Source organism: Nothoprocta perdicaria, unplaced genomic scaffold (genome assembly GCF_003342845.1).
Source record: "Nothoprocta perdicaria isolate Ctin4 unplaced genomic scaffold, notPer1 scaffold_22, whole genome shotgun sequence".
Lineage (NCBI taxonomy): Eukaryota > Metazoa > Chordata > Aves > Tinamiformes > Tinamidae > Nothoprocta > Nothoprocta perdicaria.
In genome coordinates, this window is record NW_020455415.1 from 6,588,041 (window position 1) to 6,599,669 (window position 11,629).

Below are 11,629 nucleotides of genomic sequence, written 5' to 3' on the forward strand. Positions count from 1 at the left end.
GCGCGGCGCGGGCGGCGGCGGCGGGCGCTGCGGCAGAGCGCGCGGCGGCGCAGGAGGGGCAGGACACGCGGGCAAGATGTCGCTCTCCAACAAGCTCACCCTGGACAAGGTGGACGTGAAGGGCAAGCGCGTCGTCATGAGGTGAGGCTGGGGCCCGCGAGCGCGGGGGGCTGCTCGGCGTTTGCCCGTGGGAGCAGCTCGCGCGGGGTTTGCGCGTCTGCGAGGAAAAACTTAATGCCCGAGCAGCTTCTGTTTCGGGCCCTCTGAGCAGACACGTGCTGCGGCCTCGCCCACAGAGCCAGTCCCCAGCAGGAAATTGCCACTTCTCCTGCAATTCTCGGCCTGGCTTTAAGAACACAGCCAGGAGCAGATAACGTGCTGGCCARCATGCTGGCCCCTGGCGCCTGGTTTCCTTGAAAAGCTTCGCCATGTGCTCCCCGTGCTGCTAAAGCCAGGGCCTGTCCTCTCTTATCCGTGGTAATTCCAGCTTGCTCCTGCCAGCCGAACCGGGGCGCAGGAGGAGGAAGGATTCAAGGAGAGCTCAGGTTTCAGGGCACTGTGCAGCAGGATGGGGCCTGTCCTTGGTAGCCCTGCTCTGCGATGCAAACCATTCTTTTATTCCTCGTTTCGAACAATAGCACGAGACCGGTGCTTCCCCCCAGCTTTTTTCCAGAATTAGTCTGCTGTGCCGTGGGCTGCCAGCTGAATTCCTTCTGCTCGGATGCGCCTTGCTGGCAGCTCCCGAAGCTCTCTGTATGTCTCTTGTGCTAAACATGCTACAGAAAAAATCCGAGCAGCCCTTTGAATCTTGGTGCTCTTTAATATTGAATGATTGATAAACTGTAGCATAGCATTTCTCTTTCCTCCTTCTGATATGCAGTTAGGCAGTTAGGTAGTTTCTCCCTCCTCAGAAGAAAGCAATTTTGCTTTTTAGTGATCCCATTTTGGCCACACTTTCCGTGAGCGTGTTGGATAAGAGAAAAGATCCGTCATTTTGGCCTCTGATGAGTAAGTTCAGCCTGGGCCCGTTATGCAACTCGGCTTCCTGTTGCTGCAGTGTGGGTGCAGGGGCACAAGGCGGTCAGCGGTGCTGGAGAAACTCCTCCCTTCCGTGTCCGTCGGGCGTGCGGTGCGTAGCGGGGTTAGCTCCGCATCCGTGCGAGATCTCCCTCCGGGGACCTGCTCAGCCACAGCAGTTAGATGCCGAGGTTAGAGGTAAATTACTAAAGCACAGGGTCCAGTGCTACAGCTGTCTCACCAAATAAGAGCTCCACTTTGAAAACCTCATAAAAAGGCAGAAATGGGAGAACACAATATTACTGTATATTACCCACTTCCTTTCCTAGGGAAMCCCCCAAATAGGTGGTCCGAGAGCATGATTTTCTAAATGAATGGCAGTTTCCAATCCCAGTTTTCTTTTTCTGCTTCAGCATCATTACTRCTGTGATCCTACCTGTTGAGATGTGTTAGTGGCTTAACTTCATAATGGGACTTGTGCACCGCAGAACTGAAAATCTTTCTCTAAATTTAACTGCAACTGCTTTTCTAGCASACCCCTTTACCAGTAGGCTTGCAGGCTTCATTACTTTTTGTAAAAGGCATTTGTTGCGTATTCAGTTCTTCCTGCTTTTTTTTTTTTTAGGGTTGACTTCAATGTTCCCATGAAGGATCACAAAATAACCAACAATCAAAGGTAAGCCCCATTTCCCATCACAGATAAAAGTCCCAAAGTCCATTTTTTTCCTGGTTTCAGCCCAGTACTGTCAGCTACTTGTGGTCAAGCTGTCAGTTGCAGCTACCAGGCAATAAAGGCATCTCCAGAGAAAACCTGACAATTCTTATTCAAAAAAAAGCAAAACCTGCAGCTCTTAGCAAACGTGCATACTACAAGGCTTCTTCTCATCATAGCTGCTGTGGAAAGTATATAGAAAATGTCTCTAATAGCACAGATCTTAAACTTCATTCTGGTTTAACTGGTTGCAGCRTTAAGGCTGTTTCACAACCACATCTCTGGCTGAATGTGAGATTTTGTTGTGTAAACTCACTGTTCAACATCCCCAACTTTACTGGGGATTGCTCCAGGATCACTGATATTCCAGTTTCTTGACATTTCTTAGCTACAAGCAGTGAGCAGAATGTGGACAGCAAAGTTCATTTAATTCCTGTGCCCTACATCTCAGAGAATATTACAGTGAAACATCTGAAAATGTGCTGAGATATCTAACTAACATTTCCTGCCTGCCTTTCCTGGGAGAGGACTAGGCTGAATAAGCTCCCCCAGGGAAGCTGTATTTGAAGGCAGTCTCCTGGATGTAAGTATCAGCAAGCACAGGATTCCTCAGAAGCTGGTGTTCCTTTTGGGGGAATGCTGCTGGTGATCCCATGCTTGTTTTTCAAGTAGTAGGCCAAATCATGCCAACACCCAAGGTAGGATGGACTTATTAAATAACAATCCTGCTCTTGTACTGGGTTTCTTCTGTCTTTTTTGAGTGGTGACTCCCATGGCTCTCAGCTAAATGGTCAATATCTCTAATTTCACTTGTTTTTCTCTGTCATTACAGAATCAAGGCAGCTGTTCCTACCATCAAGCACTGCTTGGATCATGGAGCAAAGTCAGTGGTTTTGATGAGTCACCTGGGCCGCCCGGATGGTGTTCCCATGCCTGATAAGTTCTCCTTGGCTCCAGTGGCCGTGGAGCTTAAAGCGCTCATGGGCAGGTGAAGTAGAAGAGCGGTTCAGCATCCCTCAGGCCCTCTCWCTCAGTGGGCCTGGATGCTTCCTGTCCTGAAAGGAAGAGTCATTGGTGGACTGACAGGGTATATATCTTGTGTCTCCAGGGAGGTCTTATTTCTGAAGAACTGTGTTGGTCCTGAGGTGGAGAAAGCCTGTGCCAATCCTGCAAATGGCTCCATCATCCTCCTGGAGAACCTCCGGTTCCACGTAGAAGAAGAAGGGAAGGGGAAGGATGCTTCAGGGAACAAGGTGATGCTTGTTGTCTAGGCTGTGTGGGTGCCTGCACTGGCCAGCACTTTGAACCTTGTTTGCTCTAGATTCTGGCTGTTCTCAGAAGAGTGTCAGGGTGCTGCTGTGCAGTGTGTCTGATCACCTCTGTTGTGCTCTGCCCTAGAGCTTGAGTCAATGCACTGAATTTATGATAGCAAATCTGACATACCAACTGGCCTTGGAGCCTTAGGAGCTCTCAGTGGACGTTATATTTTTGGTACCTCTTTAAGTGCTAAACTAAGCTTGTTCATCTGAAAGAAAAAGAAAGGGCAAGCGCTATGTGCATCTTCTTCACATCTCAGTTTTTTGGGGAAACTGTAGAATATCCTTGAGAAGCCACAATATGTGCTGGCCATAGGTAAGCACTGAATATTTTCAGCAACAGAAAGACTTCCAAAATTCAAGTGTTTAAGTGAAGGGTTGTAGATGGCTATGCCACAGGTGGCATAATCTATGAGAGASAGGCTGAGAAAAGCTATGCAGGAAACTGCTGGTTGCTACTTCTTACACTTTATCTGAGAATGTCTAAAGCAGAAAACAAAAGTCTGTTMGAGATACCTTATGTCATTGAGACCATAAAAAACACATTTCCTTCATTGTTCTCTGCTTAATGTTGAAATGCAATGKCTAAGCATTGTGCTGTGTAGGGATTCTCAGCCCTCTGTGTAAGGTTGCTTTCTCCTGGAGTAGTCAAGTAGAATCCCAGCTCCGTGCACCTTTGACATTTTCCTGAAGGTCAGGAAGAAWGCTTGCTCCAGACAGCTGCTTTTCTTAGCGATGGTGACCCCATTAACTTTCCTGAGGCCTTGGCTCCTTTCGGCTGCACTGCATGGAGAGGAATGCTGACATCGTGGAGTGCCCTTTATGGACCGACACAGGACTCTGTAGCTTAAAAAATGGCCCAGAGAACCAGCAAGATTTTGTAGATAGCAATGAGAAGTTCAGCAAGTTTGCAGTGATTCCCCACCACCTTCTGCCACTGGAAGACAGTATGTGGCAGGGAGAAGAGTGAGACAAGAATTTAATTTCCTTTGAGAAAGATTCCTTTGATTTTGTGCACTTGTATGCATGGTTTGGTGCATTATTTAGCTAGCTGCAGACATGTGGAGACTGTGGTACTGTTGAGAGCCTGATTTCTTGTCCTAATAGAAGTGAGACACAGCTGTGGAAATAGCAGTGCCATTCAAGGACACAGATTGAACTGGCATTTGGAAAATGTGACTCCCCAAAGCAGCACTTAATTTTGTTGTGTAGAGACAGTCATTTTAGCAAGTGAAGCAGCAGTTGACAGCACTRTTCTACAATCTTGTAGGCCCCTTGGCTGGCCTTTTTCTGCTAAGGCTGCATGAATAAGCAGGGCATGAACACACCTCGCTGAACACACCTGCTGTGGATTAGTGCTTCCTGCTGTCACCTCTGTGATACTACATTGGGGTATGAGCAGAAGCAGTAACAGAAGAAGCCTCCTTTGGGATGGTGAGCTGATAAGGTAGAAAGGCCCTTGGAGAGGTGATTTCCTGACTGCTAGTTGGGGCTGTGCTTTAACAGCACATGGCTACAAACTAGATCAGTAAGTCCTGTTACTCTCAGGACAGCTCTGCTGTCTTTCTGGTGGTGGGAAAGAAAACTGAACAACTTGAAGGATCTAGTAGGATGCTGGAGGATGGAGAAAAAGCCTCTTAACAGGAATGTATCTGTTCACATCTGCTGCACACTTAGTTTATTTCCAGTATTCCTGAATTTGTTGGTGTCACTATGGTCAGTGTTAGTGTACAAAGTATTTATAAATTAGTCCTCAATGTAATTGCTAAGTGAATTCCCCCAGAGCTCATTCTTCTACCTGTGGTGACACGAACCAAATTTGCCGACTTAGAAGGTGAGGATGAGTGTGTTTGCTCTTGCCTTAGCATTGTCTTGGCGCAGTGCACCCTTTTCTCRATAGAGTTTACCAGTAAAAATGGTCAAATTTTATTCTATTGCCAAAACCAGCTCTGTGTTTGTAACTGAATAGCACAAACTTGTCATTCTTTTATCTTTTTAGATTAAGGCTGAGCCTGCCAAGGTGGAGGCTTTCAGAGCTTCTCTTTCTAAACTGGGAGATGTTTATGTCAATGATGCTTTTGGAACTGCCCACCGAGCTCACAGGTATGAATTCATCTTCCTGCCACAGGCAGAACTGCAGAATGTTGCCTACTGTGAAAACATACACACTTGATTATTCTCATGGAGTGTGTGGTTAGATGCATATGGATCCTCTAATATATGTACTCTGCAGTGGACCTCTTCGAGYTTTATCTCCTAATCCAGTCTYTCTGGAGGAAGAGATCTTTGCTTTTGCTATGTCTTTTTGCTTCCCAAGATTTTGGATCTAATGTGTCTTGCATATCGAAATAGTACATAAAAAAACAACCTCAGAGCAGTAAACATGCGCAGCTGGCTTGGGAAACCAGGAAAAGAAAAACCTTGTGTTTCCCTTTGTATAGATAGTAGATAATCTCTCTGCTGCAGCTGACTAAAGGATTGGCTTTGTAATGCTGTGAGACACAAGGTTATTTTGACCTGTACTGATGCAAATGTTTTCCCTTTCTTTTCTTCCTCTATAGCTCCATGGTAGGTGTGAATCTGCCTCAAAAGGCTGCTGGATTCCTGATGAAGAAAGAACTGGATTATTTTGCTAAGGCCCTAGAGAGTCCAGAGAGACCCTTCTTAGCAATTCTTGGAGGGTAAGACTCAAGAATGAATCAATTTTTTAATTTCTCTTTAAAACCAGTTTCCTCCCTGTAACAAATGAAAAGTTTCCTTTGTTTGTTTCAAACAAGTGCTTTTCTTGGAAGTATATTGTTGTTCAGACTTGCAGATACATGCTGAGAGGTCTGTAGGATGTGGATTATAGAGGAGCTAGCTGCCCCTGTCCACTCCTGTCATAATGTTACCCCTGGTAACATCCCTCATACATTTCTTAACCATCTTATCCCTGCCCCCAACTTGAGTTAGTCCATGGCAACTTGAACCATCTTATCCCCCCAAACTGAGTTAGTCCATGGCAGCTTGTTGAACAGGCAAACCAGGAGAGCTATTGGATACACATGATGGCCCTGAAACATTGTCAGTGACCTTTCCTCTGCGGTTCAGGGTACAAGCATCCTGCAAGCACAGCACCTTCTAAGTTGACACAGACTGTCATTATGCARTGGTGACCTACTGTAGCTGTGTGAGCCCCTGCTCTTTAGCAACAGCTCCTGCATGAAAAGTCTTGAAGGTGCAAAACTGGAAGACTACTTGGGTATAGACATAATTCTCCACTGCTGCTGATTCTTGTAGTATATGCATGCTCAGTTTAATACAAGAGTTTTATCACAGTCCATTTTAGTTTCTCAGGTGAAGTAAAATACTTTGCTAATTAATGCAAACTTGAAGCTTTGCATTACCCATAATGTGCAAAGCTGAAGCTTTGCACACCATAACATTGCTGTGTTCTCAGTTATGTGGCTTTTTCCTGCTGTTTGCACACATGAATATCTTCCAAATTTTAGAGATGGCAGACTACCATCATTAAGTGGGTAACTATGATTATGTATTCCTGATATACCTTGGTAGAATCAAGGGAAAATTTGTTACTTTATCACCCTATCGGATATTTGAGTTAAGGTTGTACTTCCAATGGCATTATTAAAATGATCAGGCCTGCTAGTAAAGTCTGGAAGTGTTGTAAATCCCACGGGAACAAAATAACCTTATATATTAGAGTGGTGCAAAGAGATGGGCAGCATTTCAGAGCCCGGGACTGGATACAAAAGTTGCTGTATGGCCAAGGACTGATTAACACCAAGTGTGCAATGTAGTGAATCACAGTGGGAGATCTGAGAGCAGTTCAAAGTCACGGAATAACTGAAAATAGCACCACTGTAGTGGTGCTGCGKCCGCTCCTAGGTAAGATGGCAGCATCTTATCCAGTTTTGTTCCATAGTCTTCTCTCGCAGAAGCTTAGGATGAAGTCCCAATATTGAAAGCTGCAGGTTGATTATCTAACAAAATTGGACTCACAAGTTGAAGTGGGAAGAATTATTTTAACAAGTGAAATGCAAATGAAATGTACTGGCAAAGGAAAACTTTGTACAAGAAAGCAGTTCAGTGTTAAGAGCAGAGTATGTGCAAGTGAAGAAGGCAGAAGTCCAATTCACCTTCCCATCTGCTTCCTTGACTGGAGCTGTGCATRGGAACATGGGCCCGGTTGGATTTTGCTGTGGCTCTGTTTATCGATAGCGTCTTTATCAGTTCAGCTCCTATAGCACAGTGGTGCTACCACTGCACTGCTTAAATTCAGTACATAGCATTAAAGAGGGAAGACAGGAGCTTTGAGTCTATCTCCTGCCTCTTTTACCTTCTTACATAACATACTTTTGGCATTGTTCTTCCGTTATCATTCCTATTTTGTGCCAAAGGCATCAGTCACCTGCTTTTGTAGGTGTCAGTTCTGCAGCCCAGTTTGAGTATTTCGAAGCTATCAAGGAGCTGAGCACAGGGCAGTGAATCAGGGCTAGACAGGGGTTGTGAATGGCAGTGTTCTAATCCCAGCTCTGTCCTGCTGGACAGTCCAGGAAAATAAACATTAAAGTGTCAGGTGAAGCTTGACACTAAATAGGGAGGGAAAGTAAGACTGAATAATGCTCCTGTAAGTTATTCTTTAACACTCTGCTTATTAGGCTGCCAAATTCCCTCCTTTCTGCCCACTCCTCACTGCTCCTTTGTTGCCTTGGTCTAAAAGAGACTATATTTTGTCAGAAGGGATTTGGGCTGTGGCTACACTGTTCACACTTTCTCTCTTTCCTCAGAGCTAAAGTTCAGGATAAGATCCAGCTGATCAATAACATGTTGGATAAGGTCAATGAGATGATCATTGGTGGTGGAATGGCATTCACCTTCCTCAAAGTGATCAACAACATGAAGGTATGAAATAGCGCTTCTGTGAATGCTTCTAGTAAAGGTGACGATCAGAAGTCTGTCTTGTGCGTTCTGGTATTGAGAATTTGCTGTATTGACTCTTTTGAGAGCAGAGGAGCATGGAGAATTTTCTTGACAATCAGCCTGCAAAAACAAGGATTAATGCTGATGTTTAGGTGGCTTAAGGGAGCAGTCTCTCCAGAGTTGCCACCCAAGCAGTGTGGCTGACTGCTGCTGCTCTCTTGTGATAACAAATGTAATTGTAAAAACAAATGCCTGACTCTTTTCCTCTCCTCCTCTCCCCCTGACTAATTTTTGTAGATTGGCAACTCCCTGTTTGATGAAGAGGGATCAAAAATTGTCAAGGACCTGATGGCCAAGGCAGAGAAGAATGGTGTGAAAATTACTCTGCCTGTTGACTTTGTCACTGCAGACAAATTTGATGAGCATGCACAGTCTGGAGAAGCTACAGTGGCTTCAGGCATTCCTGATGGCTGGATGGTAAGTTTTAATGCACAAAAAAAAAAGCTCAGTAAGCAGGGAAGAACACCTTTTTAAGGACTAAAAAAAGTACTTATCCTTTGTAAATGTTTTAGAAGAGTCAGCTGTGTAGAGTATATTGGCTTAATGAAACTGAAGGYCTATGGTTTGTCTTGAATTTTTAAGAGATTTTTGAGAGATTTTTAAGAGAATTTTGAGAGATTTGGATYAAAGATTAAAAAGCAAACTTCTTAAACCTTCATATCTGAGTGCAGCAGTAATCAGTCATTTTATTTGGCCAGAATTTAGAGTAGGCAAAAGCTTTCTAACTTAGGCTTTAAACATCTGACATAGCTTTAAAAATGACTTACTCATAYTGAAAAGACAAATTCCACACCAGACTCAACCCTGCAGCAGCTGCTAGCAAAGTTCTTGGTTCCTCAGATTCACTGCATACAGAGAAACTCATATTGGGTGTGTTGCRGTTTCTTCATCAGCAGCAAGCTGAATGCTGTGCAGACAGAGCCATCAGGCCCTTTCAAGCTCCATGCCTAGGCTATCTGCTTCATATTTTAGAAGTGTTTGRTGCATAGGAGTGTCATTGGAGGGGGACACATCTCTTGGATTTGTCATGAAGGGCAAGGGCAAAAAGAAGGAAAAAAGGCTTCTGAGGATCCCAGCTAGACACTGGTGACTTGAGGTGAGAACTGGCAGTAACTGTATGTATGATTTTTTATTTGTCCTAGGGCTTGGACTGTGGCCCTGAGAGTAGTAAGAAGTTTGCTGAAGCTGTGGGCAGGGCCAAGCAAATTGTGTGGAATGGTCCAGTTGGTGTCTTTGAGTGGGACAAGTTTGCCAAAGGAACCAAAGCCCTGATGGACAAAGTGGTGGAAGTAACTGGAAAGGGCTGCATCACCATTATTGGTAAGCAGTTGTATGCGTCGGTTCCTGTCTTGGTAAATCCAAGCAAGAAGCATCTGCTTGCTGGTGCCAATTTGAAAAATATTTGCCAAACTGTTTTCCTTCTCCAGTGTTCTTGGCTTGCAGGCATGACTGTGAAAACCACTGCATGCATTGATGCAGAGCATTTGGGAGCAAGACCAGCCAGGAGCAAGGCTATGTTGCTGAAGCTGAATGAAAAGTTTCTTTTGCCTCACTGATTATTTTTCTTTCTTCAACAGGCGGTGGAGATACAGCCACTTGCTGTGCAAAGTGGAACACTGAGGATAAAGTTAGCCATGTCAGCACAGGAGGTGGTGCCAGCCTGGAGCTGCTGGAGGGTAACTGCTCTCTCCTCTTAACTTGTGCAAATCGTGTAGTTCTGGGTGAAGAAAGGACAAGAGCTGGATGATTGTCTTTTGTGTTTCACCTCATGGAATTGCACACAACCTTTGAGCAATGTGCTCCTCATCGCTCTTTTAACCTTAGCTCCCATTAAGGAGGGGAAAGAAAATGAAGGATTCTTGCAAATAAATTGTTTGCTACCCCYAGAAAGCAAAACTGCTGGGAAAGAAATAAGATAGCCTTGAGATCAGGCCCTCTTTGACCCTGAGACTTGCTAACCAAACTGTTGTAAACACTCAGATAAAGCTGTTTTCTATTTGTGAAATTTTTGTCAGGCTGATCTCGAATTTTAGCTAGTGTTCTAATTTTTTAGAACACTCTAAACACTCCCCTCTGGTTTGGGGGAGCCCTCTAGTGATGACTTAAAAATCTGCACAAGAGGGCTTGGAATCCAAAATGGTGAGAATTTACAGGATTTTTCTAATGAGTTACATTGTACTCTAAATGAGTTTTTGTTTCCTCTGGTAATTAGCTGTTTCCAAATCTGTGTAAATTATCTAATGCTGTCAGCTACTCTGTAGAAGAGAAACTGCAATAAACTGCATTGCAGCTGTTAGTTTCCAGCAGTTATGTGCGAGACAGAGCTTTTGTTTCTGTTGCCTAGGGAGTGATGGTGGAGGGAAAGAATCCAGATGGCTAGAAGGAAACACTGTGCAACTCATTTATTCAAAGGGACAAAGTTGTCTAAGTTTTGGCCCAAAATGTGGGGTTGTGTTTGTGATCTTTTAAATGTAACGGAAGTCTAGCTAATTAGAAAAGCTTCTGCAGATTAAAAAAGAAGGAAGAATGATCAAACAATCTAGTGGGTTGTGAACAGTGTTAGAATTCAGTGCTGCCACACAGCTTGAGCATTTGAAGGTGGGCTTTCTCAAAAAAGCAAAGGCAGAATGGTCTGTCTTCAGTATTAAAGAAGGACAAAAAGATGCTTTAGAAAATGAAACACTTTAATAATCTGGGCTTTGTTACTTGAAGGTGAGCAGATTTCTTGCTCCTGTCTGCTGATACATAAGTGCAGTTGTGCTCTGGATACTCACTAAAACATTTCTTGTGTGTACAATTCAAATGTAACCTATATGCCTGAATAGCTACARAAGTGCATAGAGGTCTCTGCCCTTTTTAATCTATATTTTCTTAACTGCTAACAGGTAAGGTTCTTCCTGGTGTGGATGCCCTGAGCAACGTGTAAAGAGCAGAATATCTCCCCAGTTCCTGTGCACAGCCCCTGAGATGCAACACTTCAGCGCTTCTGTATTTCAGCTCTGCACTAGGCAGATGGCAGAATGTAGATGGAAATTGGACAGGATTCGAGAAGACAGCAGAGATCTTTACGGCCGCAGTTTACATCATGTGGATTTGTCCACTGTGATCCCACTTGAATTAACGTAGTTTGTTTAAATTGATGTTGTGACTTTAGAGTGTATATATTTATATTTTGCCTTTTCAAAGAGAATAATCCCTATTAGGCCTGTCTGTTTCTCAGAAAGGAGTGCACTGTTTAGCTTCTTCAATGTTTTAGCAGGCATTCTCATCACTTGACAAACGGTTCAGAAAGCAGAGGGGCTCCAATTTTTTTGGAGGCTGACTGTAATAGCTGCTAAATAAACATATTTAAAGTGCTAACAGCTTGTACATGGTGGTTCTTTCAGACTGCTAAATAGGCTGATAGGCTGTTTTAAAATACCTTCCTTCTGGTTTGAGGCAGTGAAAATCTTTTTATACTCTTTTATCATGCTTGTAATTATTGTTTTATTTTTGTCCAAACATTGGGGTGTATACATGTTCTGTCCATCGAAATGAACGTTGCTGGTAAGAAAGTTTATTGTTAGAGATGTGTAATAAAGAAGTGATCTTTAAAAGCAGT

The 11,629-nt window shown here is 44.0% G+C and overlaps 1 protein-coding gene across 1 annotated transcript; it reads left to right on the forward strand.

The window, feature by feature from the left end:
* The first annotated feature begins 16 nt into the window (after positions 1–16).
* PGK1 (phosphoglycerate kinase 1) lies at positions 17–11,304 on the forward strand. Its single transcript, XM_026039089.1, has 11 exons — positions 17–141; positions 1,643–1,693; positions 2,562–2,717; positions 2,838–2,982; positions 5,045–5,148; positions 5,607–5,726; positions 7,836–7,950; positions 8,266–8,445; positions 9,171–9,348; positions 9,606–9,704; positions 10,914–11,304. Exons 1-11 carry the CDS (start codon positions 77–79, stop codon positions 10,952–10,954), a joined length of 1,254 nt encoding a protein of 417 aa, XP_025894874.1. The 5' UTR covers positions 17–76; the 3' UTR covers positions 10,955–11,304.
* The last annotated feature ends 325 nt before the right edge of the window (positions 11,305–11,629 follow it).

Excerpts from the sequence above, each read along its gene's own strand:
- PGK1 (XM_026039089.1), top strand. The coding sequence starts at position 77 with ATGTCGCTCTCCAACAAGCTCACCCTGGACAAGGTGGACGTGAAGGGC. Across the intron at positions 2,983-5,044 it reads AGGATGCTTCAGGGAACAAG|ATTAAGGCTGAGCCTGCCAA; the intron begins GTGATGCTTGTT and ends TTATCTTTTTAG. Across the intron at positions 9,705-10,913 it reads CAGCCTGGAGCTGCTGGAGG|GTAAGGTTCTTCCTGGTGTG; the intron begins GTAACTGCTCTC and ends AACTGCTAACAG.